The sequence below is a fragment of the Miniopterus natalensis genome, chromosome 14 (assembly GCF_054644295.1).
Source record: "Miniopterus natalensis isolate mMinNat1 chromosome 14, mMinNat1.hap1, whole genome shotgun sequence".
In the NCBI taxonomy this organism is placed as follows: Eukaryota; Metazoa; Chordata; class Mammalia; order Chiroptera; family Miniopteridae; genus Miniopterus; species Miniopterus natalensis.
Window position 1 is genome coordinate 9957479 of NC_142094.1, and position 19613 is coordinate 9977091.

Sequence of the window (19613 nt, forward strand, 5' to 3'; positions counted from 1 at the left end):
CCAAGAAACATGCATCAATAGAATCAAAGTGAGCTGTCATGTATAACCCTCGTTCCTGTTGGTTGCTAGTATTGAAACACGCACCATCTCAATGAGAAGCAAGTGCAGACATCCTGCTTGCTGACGAGTCCCTAAAGCAACTGTACAGACTGCTACAGGCTTTACCTGCCTTAATTAATTTTCAGAGTTCTGGTGACCAAAAAAACATCCGTCAGCCAGGAAGACAAGAGTATACCTGTTTTAACTCTTCAGCAGGCCCACTTAAACTCTTATTTGGCGAAAATGCTACTGGGATACAGTGTTTAAATTTCTCATGGTCACTTGGGACCGACAAATGGCTAAGGTTCATTTTATAGATCAAGAATTATTTCTAAGGGTAGCTCTAATTTCTGACAAGCTATGAGGTAAGAAGTATAAATATGGTTCATTGAAAGGAGGCTACATAGTAGAGTGGTTAAGGGATACAGCTTCGAGAGGTTGCCTCTGTACTCCTGAGTTTGAATCCCAATTATACCAGTTAACTCTAAGCCTTCATCTCCTCATCTGAAAAAATGAGAAAAATACTGACTGATAAGATTAATATAAGAATTAAATTTAAAATAGCACAGTGATTGGTAAATGGCTGATACTTAATAAATATTAGCTATTACAAAGTGATAATCTCATGCAAAAAAATTTTCAGATAATGCTAAGCAAGCAGAGGTACTTGTGCTGGCGTAAGGCATTCCACAAAAGCCACCAAAAAAACAACAGTCATTTACATAAAATGCTCACACTGTTCTAACCCATATTCCCTTCCTTCAGAAAAGTGGCTCAGCCTCTTTTCCCATCAAGCCTAACATGCTGACACTGAACCAACCAGCTCAGTCTTCAGGATAAATGACCACGCACAATGGAAAGATAGAGATGCTGTTCCCAAGATGTCCTAGTGCTCCTGTCGGAGGTTTAGCTGAAAAACAAACCTGTGGTCCACTTTATGGTTGAGAGACGAAGGCTGTCAGTGTTGCGGGGACCCTGCCCTCAGAGAGCCCTGGTGTTTGTCTCACATGCTAAACGGAAAAGTCAGAGTAAAAGGTGACGTTACTGGGGCTGTAATTAGGAAGGAATAAAGTTCTGCTTCATTTCTGATGAATGACTTGTTCTTCCTCTTAAGTAACTATTTTTCTTCTCATTATAAAAGTAATATATGCTCATTATAAACAGTTTGAAAAATATAGAAGAGAGTAAGGGCGTTGAATGTTTCTATCTCACCATCAGTGGTAATCGTATGTTTTAAATGCTGCATCAAGCTGCATTTTTTTTTAAATTTTCACCCAAGGATATGTTTTTATTGATTTTAGAGAGAAAGGGGAATAGAGAGAAACATCGATCAGCTGCCTCCTATGTGCGCCTCAACCCGGGATCAAGCCCACACCTTTGTGCAGGGGACGGGACGACACTCAGTGAACGGAGCCGCCAGCCAGGGTGGTAATGATGTTTCAACTCATTTCTTGTTGGTCCATTTCCGTGCTCACACATCTATGTGCACAGGTGTGAATACAGAAGATATTAACAGGTACAGATATTTTAACATAATTGGATCATATTCCATTTATAATTTTTTATTCCTTGTTAAAACCTACAATTGCTGATTCTAATCACGCCTAACCTTTTGCTCCCTTTCTTGTGCTTTTTCTTGTTTTACTGATGAAGAATGTACATTTATAGTTGTCCACAGAGAATCTTAAGCCTTTCAGAGATAGAGGCTATAAACATCTAAACAAGATATAGAACTAAAGTTATCTGTGGCCCTAGTCAGTGTGGCTCGGTGGACGGAGTGTCTGCCTGCACAATGCAGGGTCACCGGTTTGATTCCAGGTCAAGGGCACATACGTGGGTTGCAGGTTCGATCCTCAGCCCAGTCAGGGCGTGTGCAGGAGGCAGCCAATCGATATGTGTCTCACATCAATGTTTCTTTCTCTCTCTCTTCCTCTTTCTCAATGGAAAAAATATCCTCAGGTGAGAATTAACAACAAAAAGTTACCTGTGGAGAGTTTAAATACTGAGTTCTTAATATAGTTTAAAAATATTCGGGGGGGGGGAGTGGTGTTGGATAGGTGAAAAAAAGAGGGGAAAAAAAAATACAGAGTATTGAAGCTGGGTAACAAAAATACAGGTTCATAATAGTATTCTCTTTATTTTTGGTATGTTTGAAAATAGCCATAATACATTTTTAAAAAATAACTTTTTTAGAAAAGAGGCTTTCTGATACAATCTTAACTTAGTAAGAGAACATACTACTCTTATCAAAAAAATTTAAGTCTACAATTAAGTCAAAGAATCAATCTTCTGAGAAAGCTTGTAACTAAGGTAGCAAAGGGTCATCCCAGGGACCATGAAGATGCATGCATCAGCCGTTACTCTTGCACAGAAACTAACTCTAAGTGGCAACTAAAGCACTCATTTTAAAGCATTATTAATTAGAGAACAACTTTCCAAAACCAAAAACCTAGAACCACTAGGACAGTCTTCAGAATTTTGGATAGAATTTTTATAATTTTCAGCATCTCTGCAGATTCTAGGGCTGATCAAACATTTATTCCAAAATAAATGATCTGGAAACAGATAATTATATTTCTATAAAGTGACATGTCTACTTCTTACATATAAAACTTGACCATTTCCTTTTCTATATTAAGAAAACCTGCAAGAAATGCAAAGTCCTTTACTACTAGTGAATTAGCCTACTTATATAGTAAATATTTAATAATTTTTCAAATAGGCAAAAAATTGTATTTAATAAACAGATTCTTCACACAACAGCAATTACAGATACCAATACTCTTTGTTTTCTCTCAGTCCTGCCCCCAAAACTAGAGACATCAAAGATAAAAACTGTTAATTACATATGGCTTAAAAATAAAACATCTCCTAATTCCTAAGAATGAGATGCAGTCTGAGAAGTAAAAGACAGCAAACTGAGGACAAGGAGTCTAAGTGACAGCACTAGCACTCAGCAACTAACCCGTCACTTGATTTCTCAAGTGTTTCATCTTCAGATTTATTTTCATTCACTCCACAAGGATTTACTGAAGGCCTACAATGCATGAGATTTAATGAAAACAACAACAAAAAAGGAAAGATAAGATCCCTATCCCACTGAAAGAATTAAACAAGCAATTATAACAAAACAGGGTAGGCAGTACAGTAAGAAAGTAGAGAAAACTGAAGGCACATTCCTGGTAATACAAACCTAGAAAGTATGCTGGATGCCTTTCTTCCTCCAGCCACCAATCCAGTCCATTCCATCAAACTGACTTGTCCTTCACATGTCTCCACAGTTCCACCCCCACCACTACACTGTCCAGTTATCATCCTCTTTCCTGGGGTACGGCAACAGCCTCCCTTCCCAACTGGGTAATAATAAGCTCACTGTACTCTGGCCCCTCTCCACTCGGTTCCCACATTCTAGTCGATACAAACTTTTGAAAACATAACTCTGATCAGGTACATCGGCCTCTCCCCACTCCTTCGTATCAGTTCCTGGGCCTGTGGTGTCCTTCTCACCATAGTGCCTTTGTTCATGCTGTTCCCTCTGCCTAGAATGCAATCACCTCTCCTTTCCTCCTTGGTAAAAACTCCTACTCACTCTTTCATGGTTAGTTCAAAAGTTATTTCCCCCAGGAAAGTTTCATTTACCAATTTACATCCTTTACTAGTACAGTGTCATGATGCTGTGTACCTCTCCTTCATATTAACAGTGGTGCACACAGGCTGTCACAGGAACCCAGAGGGGCAGGAAACCTACCCTGGCAGGATCAGAGAGCTATCAGAAACAGGGATGGGTGAACTGAGGCCTGAAGGAAGAATAAGTGCCATGTGGAGGGCAGAAAGGCACAGTCAGAAATTAGCTTGTCCCTTCTCTTGTAATCCCAAGGCACGTAACATACTGTGGAGAATACTGTAACTGTTCACTGTATATTGGAATTAAACTATAAAACTAAATACTATTCTCTTAAAACAAACTTAGCTAATGTACAGATTTGGGAAAACAGGTTAAAAACACATTCTCTTACACAGATGATATTATTTTTTATTGTTTGTTGCCCAACTCCTCTTTGGTGTTGATAATGGAGAGTAACTGTACATAACAACAAAAACTTTCATTGATATTTTAATGCCCGAAAGCCTTAAAAATATAGCCCAAGAATTATTAGTCTAAAAGTACTCATATATTTAAATCATCTGCTATGCTTTCATTTGCCAAACACATAAGTAAAATAAAATGCAATAAGTTGTATAAGGTGTGTATGGCTTGGTTTTAATAAAAATTTATGTATTAAGTACTAACCAGCTAAATTCTAGAATTTTTAACACCGTAAAAGAGAGAAGCATTGTAAATTTCAAGAAGCTAAAAATAATGCCTTTGGGGCTAACATTCAATGTCACTGCAGAGAACTCTGAATCCATTTTAATACTGCCTGTGCTGTTGTAAGAAATCCTGCCCATATAAAGTAAGTGGCATTAGAGACAACAACAGTTTAGTAGCAATGAGCACACCTATCACCCAGATCTTGGTTTCTAAATACCATTTCCAATAAAAGAAACCAGGGTTTCTTGAAAAAAATGGTTGATTCCAGAGTTGGGCCATGGAAAAAATAAGATGAATCTGGAACATGTTCTGATGCCAGAAAGCAAGAAATGCTCAAAATAAAGGTGGGGGCTTATTAAAAGAATACAGCAGCCAACATGAAGGAGCCTTAATGGCCAAAGCTAGGACAATTTGAGAAGCAAAAGAAATGATAATGTTAAATTTTAACTCACACAATAAAATAAATATTCATAAATCCATTAAGATATTTTAAAAATACACACACACACCAATAAAACACAGGAGAGAGAAGGCGAAGGGATAGCTCTTCCTTACAATAAAATCCCAATTAATAAACAAAAGAGGAAAGATGGAATTTAAAAATCACAATAGTAATAACTGTTGCAGACAAGATCTACCAATGGATGCTAAAATTAGTGGGGGGAAATGTGAGGCAAAACATTTGTATAGTGCCAACATATCTCCCCCAAGATATTTATTAATCCAAAAGGAAAGGCCAGTAACTATACGGTGGAAAACCAAAGCAGACACCACCTTCATCAGGTGATCACCAGTAATAAGACATGTCAACATCATGAGCCCACTGACATAATGCACTGAGAAAGACACAACATCAGTTCTGTGGTGTTTCTGCCAAAATGTATGACCTCATTTCATTTGTACAAAAGTGTCAGCCAAACCCAAACTGAGGAACATTCTACAAAATAATTGATGAGTAGTCATCAAACTTGTCAAAGTCATGAAAGAAAAGAAAACTAAGGAACAGGGTGAAGGAGAAAAGAAAACTAAATATAATGTGGAAACTGGGAGAATCCTGGAACAGAAAAATATAGCAGAAAAACTGCTAGAATTCAAATCAAATAAGGTCCCTCGTTCAGTTAATAGTATTGTAACAGTGTTAATTGCCTGGTTTTGATTAGTTTACTATGGTTACATAGTATGTTACACAGTAGTATTAACATAAGGTGAAGCTGGGTGAGTTGTGTACAGGAATACTCAGTACTATTGTTGCACCTTTCTAAATATCTAAAATTAATTCAAAATAAAAAGTTTAAAAAAAATTTAAAAGGTAAACTCAAATAAGTGTCATTAATGAATGCACCATTCAACTTTGAAGACAAACAGAATGGCACACAAAAGCGGACTTTGCTCCCCGACTGCACCTCCTGCTCTCACTTGCCGCACTGCCCCGCCTCCGAGGCAGGAGATGGGAATGAGAGGGAGGTAGTGGAGGACATTACACAGCCTACTGGGAAAGAAGAACATGCATTGTAACAACTTTCTGAAGGCCCTGATATCAGGGAAGAAAACTTATATACTATCAATAGATGCCGTAAGGATAATTCTCAGGTAAAAAAGAAACAAACAGAAGTATGCCTGGGGGGGACATCGTATTCATTTGCCAAGAAGGTTTTACAGTGTTTTTGTTTGTATAGATGATAGAGACAGTGATCACTTGGAAAAATGGTTAGAATTTAAAACTTTATCAATACATTCACAATGTATTAGTCTTTTGTCTTCCTTTTGAAACTATTGCACTGATAAATTAGTCAAGTCTATAAAAAGTCAAAGTCAACTTTCACTTTTGCTTTTCACCTTAACACACGTTTTTCAAGTCTTAGAAGATAGTCAGCCTCATGACTTTAAACTCAGGCCTCAAGAAAAGGAGGACTTGCACTCCAGCTCTAACATTTTTCAGCATACAAAGAATATAATGTTCAATAACTGTTCCTGTGAATATCACACTGAAGAGGCATGAAGAATCCAGGGAACTGCAGGAGGAGGTCAATCTGACAGGATAGAAAGAACATGGACCATGGAGTAAGACAGGCCTGAGATTAAACCTCAGCTCTGTGACTTATTGGCTCCTGGACCCTAATCAAGTTCTAGAAACTTTACTTATCTTGCCTGCAAAATGGCAAAAATATCACTCAACTCACTCTACTGTAAGGAGTATGTCACATAAGTATACGGAAAGTGTCTGGCCTATGGCAAATTGCTCGATAAATACTATTAGTTCTTCCATACTTCTCTGTTTCAGTTAAACAGAGGCTCTCTGAAAACATACCGATTGAAGTTAATGTCTGGGTAACTGGAGTACTCTGATTTCATCTTGGCATTTCGACGTGGAAATGTGCAGAAGAATGCATTAGCTAAAAGACTGGCGATCTGTTCCTGTGACATTGTGATGGAATGATTCATCTTCTGTTTCAGGAGCGGTATTGGCTGAAAGAAGAAACAAAAGATTCAGGCAAGAAGTGCAATAATTAGTTTAGCAATTTCAAAAGCAGAGGCACCAAATGGCATTTACTAAATTAAGGTAGAAAAAACTTCAGGCCATTCTTGAATTCTTAAATCAACAATACCATTAGAAATATGTACTTGTTTGACTAACTGTAGATTTCTGATCAATAATAATGATAGTGAAGAGAACACAAAACATTACTTATTAGTGAAAAACAAGATTGCTTTAGCAAGTAAGAAATAAAAACACACTGCCCATGTAATAAAAAATTAAAACAAAGGATGAAACAGAAAAATACAATGCTGAGTTTAACTATTGCTGCATATGCAAAGTTTTGTTCTCATTTATATTAAAGATTGCTGGACAGAGCAACTTTTCTCTTTTAGTCCTAAATAAAATAATCTAAGGAAAATAATTAAATAAGTCTTCCTTCTAAATTTGAATCACACTTCACATTGGCAGTATTTGTAAAGAAGATTTTTAAAATATGGTTTTTTTAATTGATTTCAGAAAGAAGACAGGAGAGGGAAAGAGAAAGAAAGAAGCATCAATGATGAGAGAGAGTCATTGATTGGATGCCTCCTGCATGCCCCTGACTGGGAATTGAGCCCGCAACCCGGGCATGTGCCCTGACCAGGAATCGAACCATGACCTCCTGGATCATAGGCCAATGCTCAACCACTGAGCTATGCCAGCTGGGTGACAATTTCTTTATAAGACTCAAATCTAATTTTATGACAGCAATTAATAGAATAGAATATGTATGTATATAGACTTATGTATAACTTGTAAGAAGATAGACATTTCCTACCTACTCATTCCAAGTCAAAGAAGAAGCAGGACATTTTATCTTCAAAATTTTGATGTCTGAAATGCCTTCTAGTTGTACCAAGTCCAAATTTATTGACCTTTTAGTTTCAGTATAATCCACAGGACCTGATTATTGTATCCAGCAGGTTTTATTCTTTTCTAAATGTTTAACCGATATGTTTAAAGACACAAGGATAACACCAAAGACCAACTGCCAACATCTCTTTATATATCAATTGTTAAATTAAAAATATTCCAGAGGATGCTTTTCCTTCTTTCAATCAGAGCCAGAACTAAGGATCCTGTACACCTGCATTAACCACAAACCAGCATGCAAGGAAAACTGTTCTGATCGGTCTCAGGAATCAACATCAGGAGTGACACTGAGGAAAGGCAGCCAGGCAAATCAAAACTGCAATACTCTAAGAATTAACTTATCTCCAAGTAACAGAAAATACCTATCTCTGCTAGAAGAAGAATATTCTAGAAAAAGAAACTTGCAGTTTAACAATTTCTCTTGGAACAATACAAAGGTAAAACAAACAAGGGATACATAAAGAATTTATTTTCACTTCAGTATCCAAAATTCTCTCTCATTTTAGGCCTCAGCAATCACTATTCCTAAGAAAGAGGAAATAGCTCATATTGATCTCCATTTCCCGGCCTACACATTTATTTACAATCCAGCAATAAGTTTAGAAAAGGTAACAATGTGTCAATCAATGGTTTAAAGCAAATTGGTACTTGGTTTTAGTAAGAAATGAGATTTTAACTAATTTACGAAGTTAACCACAAAAATGATTTTAAAAGTTGATGGTGATATTTTAGGCTTAACAAACTTTAACACAACCATTCCTTGTTTCCCTAATAACCAAACAGCACAATTTTAAATAGAATACATGATTTCTGCTCTCTTGATGAGGAGAAATGCCTTAAAGTTCATTTGAGGAAACCAGAGGATGTAAATCTTACCATCAAGCTCTGAGCTAAATAAAATAAGAGACTGATTAATATAAACAAAGATCTTTCCAAAGCGCAATCTAAAATTTGTTTCTTTTAATTTTCTTTTTATAAATCTAATATTTACCATTTAGATTTGGTCCAGAGAATGTTAATGTGATAAATCATTAAATAACAGCATATGCAATTTAACTTGCCAAAGATCTATTTTGATACCAAACTGAAATGTTAACTTGTGCAGCAGAGATTTACTTTTCAGTAGGAAGAGCACAGAATTAAAATGTTCCCCCTATTAACACACTAATGGAAGAACAGCTATTTTAAATCAGGATAAAATGTTGGGAGCCACAAGTCTGATTTTGGTCTTCCAAGTGCTTTGTTAAAGCTTACAAATTTAGATGCTTTTGAATATATATTTCATTAAATAAAATATAAAAACATTCTCTCCTAAAGCATGAGAGGAAGAGAAGATTAAGTGATTTATGTATAAAGGCAACATACTGTCAATTATGAACTAAACATTGAATTCAAAAAGCATTTAATTATGTGGAATCTAAACAATATAAACGAACAAACAAAACAGAAACAGACTCATAGATACAGAGAATAGATTGATGGTTGCCAAAGGGGAGGAGGTTTGGGAACTGAGAGTAAAAGGTGAAGGGATTAAGAAGTACAAGTTGATAGTTACAAAATAGTCACGGGGATGTAAAGTACAGCATAGGGACTACAGACAATAATATTGTAATAACTATGTATGGTTCCAGGTGGTTACTGGAAATATCAGGGGTGGGGGCACTTCGTAAAGTATATGATTGTCTACCAACAATGCTGTACACCTGAAACTAATGCAAAATAATACTGAATGTAAACTGTAATTAAAAAATAAAAAATAGTCCTGGCCAGTGTGGCTCAGTGTTTAGAGTGTTGGTCCGTGCACCAAAGGGTTTCAGGTTGGATCCCCGGGCCCAGTCAGGGTGAGTGTGGGAGGCAACCAATAGATGTGTCTCTTTCATGTCGATGTCTCTCTCTCCCCTTCTCTCTCCCCCAACCCCATTCCTCCTGTTCACTCTCTCTAAAAATCAATGGAAAAAATACCCTTGAGTGAGGATTAACAAATAATAACAATGATAATAATAATAATAAAATTATCAAATAAAAAGTAAATAAAAAAGCATTTAGTAAGCACCATGTTAAACTTGAGGACACAAAGAGGATCTCCCTGGAAGAAGAACATAATCAGAGGAGATATATAAAGAACATAAATTAAAAAATAATGTGCTAAATATTATCTGAGTGCTACAGGAGAGATTAGATTTGTCTGGGAGAGGTAGGGAAGGCTTTGCAGGGGAAGTAAAAATTAGAGCCTAAGAGGTAGTAAGAGATTTTACCAGGTAAGGAAAAAAGCAAGGAGGGAAAGGAAAAAGAATAAACATGAAACCTAAGCAAGCAAATATAGGCATACCTTGTTTTATTGAGTTTTGCTTTACTGTACTTCACAGATACCTTGTTTTTTTAACAAACTGAAGGTCTGTGGCAACCCTGCATCCAACAAGTCTATTGGCACCATTTTTCCAATAGGCTCAGATAATGGTTAGCATTTTTTAGCAATAAAGTATTTTATAATTAAGGTATGTACATTGTTTTTTTAGACACACTGCTATTGCACATTTAATAGACTACATATAGTGTAAACATAACTTTTATATACACTAGAAATCCAAGATACTCATGTGACTTGCTTTACTGCGATATTCACTTTATTGCAGTGGCCTGGAACCAAACTGAAACATCCTCAAGGTATGCCTATAACTTCCAACATAAACAACCAGATGAGTTTTGAAATATATTTACCCTGCACAATAGAAAAACTTATTTCAGACACAATGCATTAATGAGGTAAAATTAAAGTTACAGAAAATTGGAAATACCACAGTGAAATGCTAACAAGTAGAGCAAAATTGAAAACATTCAATGGTGCTCAACTGAAAGCAGCAGCATGGCCCGCAGGCATCTGGGCATGTTGTTGTTGTTTTTGTCCTAATAACTATACTTGTGGTTTTTGGGGTGCCCCAATGACAGAATGAAATGTGTGAGACCATCCCACACATTCAAAAACTGCTCCACCCCCAAATGTCCCCAGGGCCTCTGAGAAGTGTTAAGCAGAAGCCTGGCTAGCATCCATGAAGCAAGGGGGCTGGCCCTGGAAATAAAAGACAAAGGAAATTCAAACCACTGTTGTGAGAAACATAGGAAGAAAATCCTGAAGAACAAGCCAACAACCTCTTGTGAAGGTTTGAAAATATGTATGCAAATTCTTTGATAACTCCTTCTTTTAAGAGGTAGAGTTTAATTACTATCTTCTTGAGTGTGGGCTACATTTAGCAACTAATTTCTAATGAACAGAAAAATAACAGAAGTGAATTGGGTGCCTTTAAAAACTAGGTCATAAAAGGCATCGACACTTCTTTGCTCTCTCCCTTCGGTAGCTTGTTCTGGGGAAGTTAGCAACCATGTCATGAGGACACCCAAGCAGCTTATGGAGGGGGAGCCCCATAAGGCCCTAAATTTTGAAGTAATTTCTTATATAGCTATAAACAACTAAAAACTCCAAACAAAATGGAATACTACCAGATTATTTCTTCTGTTTTTAAAAGTTAAGAAAGTACCATGAGCTCATTTGTTATACAATATACCACTTTGGGGGTAGGGGAGCAATGGGTGAGTAGTAGTAAGCCATTTGGAAGATAAAATGTTCTAACACCATTAGTATGTTTTGAAATAATTACCACTTTTTTTTTTTTTAAGTTAGAAACTATTTAAACAAAAAGAGAAAAAGAAGTCTGAGTAAGCAAACTTCAACAGTGTAAACGGAAGCTCAGAAATTGAATGCTGCATTTTTAATGTTCTTTTGTAGCATTCTCTTTAGCCTCTAACCTTTTCTAGCAAAATCATCATACTCTTTGGCAAAAACTATTACCCATCTCTCTCTTCTGCCTCTTTGACTTCAGCCATAAGAGTTTAATTGTGAGTCACAAGAAAGCTACTAGGGAGGAAGTTATTTCCACTAACCTGGGTGCAAATATTTGGCAGACAGAGTGCAATTTTCACCATATCCGGCAAAATGGACTGATACAAATGTTGGGCTTCTGCTTCTTCAAGTACCTGAAAACCAATGAAATATGTTATCAGTGATGTTTGTTATGAACTTAAATTACATACCTGCTTTTCATAGGATCCCACAATAATGCACATTATCAGTACCAACAGAGGTACTAAGGTGAACTTAGGCGAACTTATAAAAGCATTTTCAAATGTATGTAATTCACCATAATGCCCTCTGAAAATTAATTAAGTATCCCAAATATCTTTCATATCAGCAGTCACAATTAATAAAAGACTTGTGAATTAAAAAAATAGTACATTCTGTCCTTGGTTACATCAGTTAAAAACTGCTTGACCATCAAGAACTCTCTCAGAAGCCTTCAAGGACCCATCTGGCTTCAACAGCCTAGAAGTTAAAGAAATCATCATAAAAGTCAGACTCATTATTTCAGAGCATATTAAATGTGTCAAATCTAACCTATTAGACAGTAGACAGTGAAGTTTCTGATGACCTTAGAGTTTTCCTTTTCCAGGCACCCGTGGGAAGTTAAAACCACAATTTCCGTATCATCATTTAAAGCACAACGAAGAGGACAGTCGTGGCCCACAGTTGTCTTTTATAATTTCCCATTTCTACTGTTTCAGAAATTACTTCAGGCCTTTTAATACAATTTCACTCAAAATACAAGAATACTTCTTTAAAAGTACTGAAGATAACAACACTCTTAATTTGGAGATATAGTCAAGATTAAAGCAAATCACTTATCTACTTGAAATCACATGTGCACTAGAAGAGGTCACATTTATAATCCAGTCTGATCCTGTCACTATTACCTAGAAAAGAAATCTGAGGTGAAGGAGGTCATCCGGTCATCCTAGCTTGTGAAGGTTACCCTAAGCAACTAATCAGAACTGGAACCCCATGTGTTCTCGCCTCCATTCCACAGCCCTCCTCACTTTACTATGGACCAGTGTTTGGGATTGATGGATACAGACTTTTCATAACTATTTATGGATTTCCTCTGCTATCAGAATATAGATATCCACAAATATCTATAGATTTCCTCTGCTATGAGCTGAAATAAAAAATATCCATTCATCTATCTGCAGCTGGACAGGGTTTGTGTGTAAACAGAAAAAGTAACAAAGATAATTTATGTTCACTCTGGTTTTACAGCGAGTTTCTAAGAACTGTCTTTATACCAAAGCTCTAAAATTGTAACCTATGCTTATGACCCTCTTTAAATTAGGACAATGTGAAACTGATATTCAAAATGAATAGAAAGATATTTGCAATTCAGGGATATGAAGATATATCTATTAATCATAAATATACAGAAAACTAAGCAAATGAACACAACACGATTATTAATCTGGGGAAAACAAAAGTTGTAGAAGAGTGGAAAAGCAATCATATCTTCCTAAATACAGTGTTTTTACCACCCAACTAAAAAAAACAGAGTATTAATCTAATTGAAATAAATATGGTAACTATAGTGGGAAAATATAAATAAGGCTTGTGTTATTGGTGATGGGGAAAGTGAATAATAGCTAAATCCTAATGTTTAAAACATTAAAAAAAAATAGCTTGCCTGGGAAGTGGTGCTCGGTGGTTAGAGCATGGCCACATACTGAAGGGTCACGGGTTCAATTCCCAGTCAAGGGCACCTAACTGGGTTGCTGGTTCAATCCCCAGCCCGGGCTGGGGCTCATGTGGAAGGCAACCAATCAATGTGTCACTCTCACATCAATGTCTCTCTCTTTCTCCCCTCCCTCCACCCCTCCCTTCCACTGTCTCTAAAAATCAAAGGAAAAAATATCTTTCTGTGAGGATTAACAAAAACAAAAAGCTAAAGAATTCAAAGTGGTTAAATGGCTGCCTCTTTATTATAAGCCTCTTTAACGCTAATAAAAATAAAAGCTAAATTAAAAAAATAATACACTCACAGAAGGCATTCTACTCTTTTAGAGACACACAAGATGACGTTAACATTTTTTCTTTTCTGGGCACCTTTGGGAAGTTAAAACCACAATCTCCAAATCATAATTTGAAGCATAACAAAAATGACATTCATGGCCCATTTTGTCTTTTATAATTTCCCACCTCTACTTGCTTTCCTGTACCCGAAAATACATAAAATTAATGCATTTGTTTAAAATATTCAAACTCTTCTTATTTGTAATTTATCTTTTTGGTTTTTAAAACAATTAATTTTGAAATAATTATAGATTCATAGGAAGTTGCAAAAATATTATACAGACAGGTCCAGTTCGCCCTTCACCCAGTTTCCCTTAATGGTTACATTTTACATAACTATAGGCCAATATCTAAACCAAGACATTAATCCTGGACCAGTGTGTGTATCATTTTATGCTTTTTTATCACATGTACATTCATGTAACCATTCATGTGTATTCATGTGGATACACAACTGTTCCACAATAAAGATCTCCCTCATGCTACCCATTTGCAGTCACAACCTCCTTCCTCCAACCATTCTTAAGCCCTACCGACCGGTACTGTTTTCCATCTCTATAATTTTGTCACGTTATGTCAATGGAATCATACAGTATATGTCCTTTTAAGATTCACCTTTTTCAACCAGCACAATGCCCTTCAGATCTATTTAAATCGATGCAAGTATCAGTAGTTAATTCCTTCCTATTCCTAGGTAGTATTCCATGGTATGAATATATAGCAATTTGTTTAACCATTCACTTACTGAGGATATTCTGGTTGTTTCCAGTTTTTAGCTATTACAAATAAACTGCCTTTTACTTTCAACCTGCTTACATCATTGTCTGAAATGATTTCTTGTAATCAGCATACAGTGTGTCATGTTTTAATCTACTCTGCATATATATTTTAATTGGCGAATTTAGACCATATGTAATCACTGATATATAGGGACATATTCATTTCATTTTTAATCTATTTCTTGTATTTGTTTTCTTTTCCTTCCTTCCTGTAAGTTACTTGGACATATTTTAGAATTGCATTTTTATTTATCTGAAGTGTTTCTAAATACATCTCTTTGAATTGATATTTTTACTGGCTGTTCTAAGCATTATATATAACTTACAGAAATTTTTGCCTTTCTTTAAATCCCTTTACCCTTCCCCATTTATAATATAATTGCCTTCTACATTTCCCTACAAAAATTCAAAACCACACTAGACAGTTATAATTTTTTTAAACATACTGATTTTGAATCTTGGGCATTTTATTTATTTTTTAATCCTAACCTGAGGATATGTTCATTGATTTTTTTTTTTGATTTTTTAATTTTTTTGAGAGAAGAAGTGAAAGGGAGGGAAGGAAGGAGGGAGGGAGGGAGAGAGAGAGAGAGAGAAACATCGATATGAGAGAGAATCATGGACTGGGTGCCTCTCGCATGCACCCCAACCAGGGATCAAATTTGCAACCTAGGCATATGCCCTGACCGGAAGTCGAACCCGAGACCCTTCAGTGCATGGGACAACACCTCAACCAACTGAGCCACTCCAGCCAGGGTGACAGTTATAATTTTTGAAAACAGTAAAAGAAAATGTCAAACATAATTTAGAGTATTCAAGAAGAAAAGTATATTATACTATACTATATTTTTCTTTTTCTTTTGTTCTTCCTTCCTTCCTTCCTTCCTGATGTTCCAAGATTCCATCTTTTATCATTTCCTTTCTGTTTCAAGAAATTCCTTTAAAGATTCTAATGACAAATTCCCTTATCTGAGAATGTCATGAAGAAAGTTTCACTGGGCTCTCTCCCTTCAGGGAGCACACCCGTGACATTCCCTTCTCCCACAGGTATATATCCCCTGACCTCGAAGGGACCCCATGAGACTTGCAACGAGAAGAGCAATGGGCAGCAGCAGCTTGTCCTAAGCTAACCCCCTAAACCTGTCTCCAAGGCCCTCTTCTCTCTGACTCCCCAGTGAGCCAGAGCAGCCCAGCCTGGGCTCTCCTGCTGCTGCTTCTATGCCCTTCCTTGTCTCACCTAAGTACATTTTTGCTGCGGTCAATAAGTTCTTGCTTGTTTTTACCAAAAAAAAAATTCTAGGCTGGCCATTCTCTTTCTGGCCTCCATGTTTTCTGATGAGAAATCCATTGTCATTTCTCTCTTGATGCTTTCATTTCTTTGCCTTTAGTTTTAAGAAGTTTGGGTATGATGTGTCTTGGCTTGGATTTCTTTGGGTTTATCCTCTTTAGGGTTTGATCAACTTCTTGAAGCTGTAGGTTTATGTCTTTCATCAAATTCGGGAAATTTTCAGCTATTATTTCTATTTTTCAGCTACTATTTATTTGAGTATTTTTTTCAGCCCTGCCCTCTTTCTCCTCTCCTTTCAGTATTAAAAGACATAATTGATGGATCTTTTGTTATAGTCCCATAGGTCCCTAAACTACTGCTATCTTTTTTTTCTGGCTATTTTCTTTCTGATATTCAGATTGAGTAATTCTGTTGTTCATTTTCAAGCTCACTCACTTCTTTCCTCTCTCATCCCACTTGCTCACATTGAGCCCATCCATTGCATTTTTCACGTTAGCTATTGTATTTTTAAGTTCTAAAATTTCTATTTAGTTCTTTATAACTTCTATTTCTCTGCTGGGACAATTTTTTCATTTGTTTCAAGCAGGTCTGCAATTGCACAACAAAGCCTTTTTGTGATAGCTGCTTTCAAATCTTTGTCAGATAACGCTAACATCTGTGTTTTCTCAGGGTAGGCATCTTTTGATTGTCTTTTCAAATTTCATTGAAATTTTCCTAGTTCTTGTGATGAGTGATTTTTTATTGAAATCCAGACATTTTGGGTATTATGTTATGAGATGCTGGATCTTATTTAAATCTTGTTTTAATAGGCTATCTGTGACAGGGGAAGGGATAGTCACCTCATTACTACCAGTTAAGAGTAGAAACTTAGGTTTTCTACTCCACCTTTATTGACTCCCAGAGCGAGGAGGGAGAGGCATTGTTTGTTTTTTTGTTAATCTTCACCTGAGGATGCTTTTTTCATTGATTTTTTTTTTAGAGAAAGTGAAAGGGGGGGGGAGAGAGGGAGGGAGGGAGAGAAACATCAATGTGAGAGACACATCAATTGGTTGCCTCCCAGACGCACCCCACCCGGGGCCAGGGATTGAACTTGCAACCCAGGTACATGCCATTGACTGGGAATCGAACCCATGACCCTTTGGTTCATGGGTTGACACTCTAACCACTGAGTCATACTGGCCAGGGCGTAAGAGAGACATCTTGATACCACTAGGTGGGGGTGAGAGTTTGCTCTTACCACTAGGCCTCTGCTGATACCACCCTGGTATTGTATCTTTCCTAGGGCCCCACAGACAAAAGCAGTCTTCTCTGCTCTTTCAAAGCCTTCTTATGTTTATATAGTGTCCAGGGTTTTACCTCTGTTTTGCAAGATGGATAAGAAAAAAGTGTCTATCCAAACATTTTTAACCCAAAGACATTTAATCTTAAAGTGTCTAAAATTAGGCAGACAGCATTTTCTCCTTTGGGTACCTTTCCTTGTCCTTTATTTTATTTATTTTTAACCGTATCTTTATTGATTTCAGAGAGAGGAAAGGAGAGGGAGAGAGATAGAAACATCAATGATGAGAGAGAGTCATTGATCGGCTGCCTCCTGCATGCCCCCGACTGGGGATCGAGCCCGCAACCAGAGCATGTGCCTTGACTGGGAATCGAACCCCGATCGCCTTGATCCTAGGTCGACGCTCAACTGCTGAGCCACGCCTGGCCAGGCCCTTGTCTTTTAAATTTGACATATGAGTAGCTGCTGCCATGCTTTACTGACTGTCACAAGCTTTAAAATATCACTTATTTATTGGATAGGGCATTATTGCACTGGGCTTTTTCAAAACTGTCAGTGCTTCAGACCTATGTCTAATGCTGCTTTGGAAACACTAATAAGAACATGAAAAATGTCATTTTAGAACATAACCAACCCAACTATTGTTTGAAATGCACAATTAAAAAACTAGCATGACTTTATCCCTTCTCATATATTAGTACCTTTATGCAAATCTAACTTTTACAAATTATTATTTAATATTAATCTATACAATGCAAACCAAGATATAAGTAGTAAAAGGTTTTTAAAATGTAAATCATTTAACTTCAAGAGTAGCAAAAACCTTAATAAATAAACATTTATTTATAATATATCATATATTATAATACAGTTTATTTATACTAATAATGATGATGATGATCATAATGAAGATAAGCATTTATATTGTGGTAAAAAGGAAAGCTTCATTAAATTCTCCCATAAGTTAGGCCTTGCCCTCTATTGGATAGTCTGTATAGAAAATTATATGTCGTAATTCTGCATATATGTGCATTTATCTTTTTATTCTAGTCTAACAAATCGATTATGTATATGTCTCATTCAGAACTGATAGTGAGTTTCAAAATTATAATGCTATTTTGCCCATCTCTTCTCTTTAGATGATAGATCTGTTTGTTCATTCAATTGGCCAACAAACAAATATTTAAGCATTTATTATGTGCAAGACACTGTGCCAGGAATAAAGGTAGAACCATAAACAGTAATGGACATGATCACTGACCTCATTAACCTCACAGCAGAAAGCCCTATGCTCTTTCTGTGACCCCTCAATATGTCAGCCCTAATCTTGAAGGAGAGTAGTTACTGCAACCTCATCACAGTGACCGTGGAGAGGCTATCTTTCTTTCTTTCTTCCGCAGACAGAAACATGGAGAAACTACTAAAAGAGCAATGGAATTTGCCAACTGTCAAACAATTATAAATTATTTAAGTATCGGTAAGTATACAAAGAGAAGTGATTTTTGCTTCTTTCTTAGAATAGTACTTGATCAACTAAAATTAATTCTGTGAACAGTGCTCTAACACTAAAGACATATACATGGCTAAGTACAGTGTCTGGCAAACAGAAAGTACTAAATAAAAAATGGCAACTGAATAAGTGAAATCCGTTGCTGATAAAAATTAGAAAACTAGTGTCATTTTACTGAAGAAAAAAATTTCCACTGATCTACCTCTTCAAACAGTTCATAGCAAACAGCTTTTAAAAAGTGACCAGTCACAAATCAATCAATGTAATAAATACCTCAAGTTAATCCATTTTATCTATTGGTTTAAACCTAATTAGATTGTAGTAAAATTTTGAAAGGTTACTAATAATCTTCTTTAATGAAAATTCTCGAAAAATATTTATTTAAGAAGTATAAAACATTAAATTTTTAAAAATTGATTTTTAGAGAGGGAGGAAGGGGGAGAGAGTGAGAAACAATGATATGAGGAGAGACATCCATCGGCTGCCTCCATACATGCCCCAACTTGGGATTGAAACTGCAACAATGGTATGTGCCTCGACCAGATATTGAACTCACAACCTTCCAGTGCACAGGGCAGACGACACTCCAACCAAGTGAGTTACACCGGCCAGGGCTAAAACATTAAATTTTGTTAAAAAATTTTTCACCATAAAAAGCAGGTCACCCAAAATCTACACAGAGGAAAAAACTCATAATTCTATGACTCTGAAATATTAATCACTAAAGTGCTTGTTACGTTTTCCTCCTTATACATATGAAATCACTTAAAATCATGTTGCTGAAGCAATTTAATATTTATTTTTCAACTAATATGACAACAAAAGAATTTTCTACTTTGCTATATAGTTTTCACAAACCACTAGAAACAAAATTTTTTTTAAACAAGTCATACATTTTCATTGCAGAAAATTAACATAAACAATAATGATCAAAAACGTCCCAAAAAATCAAAACCCAGGACCAGATGGCTTCGCTAGTGAATTCTACCAAATGTTCAAAGAAGAGTTAAAACCTGTCCTCAAACTCTTCCAAAAAACTGAAGAGGCAATACTTCCTAACACATTTTA

General features: G+C 36.2%; 1 protein-coding gene across 2 annotated transcripts in view; it reads right to left on the reverse strand.

Annotated features, from left to right (window-relative positions):
* Nucleotides 1-19613, reverse strand: part of PARG (poly(ADP-ribose) glycohydrolase) — a 142612-nt gene that overhangs the window by 64319 nt on the left and 58680 nt on the right. For both annotated transcript variants that reach the window (XM_087824258.1, XM_087824257.1), the window contains exons 8-9: nucleotides 11679-11771; nucleotides 6660-6817 (exon numbers count right to left, since the gene is read on the reverse strand). In XM_087824258.1, coding sequence (XP_087680384.1) covers nucleotides 6660-6817; nucleotides 11679-11771 — 251 coding nt within the window. The remainder of the gene's footprint in view (nucleotides 1-6659; nucleotides 6818-11678; nucleotides 11772-19613) is intronic.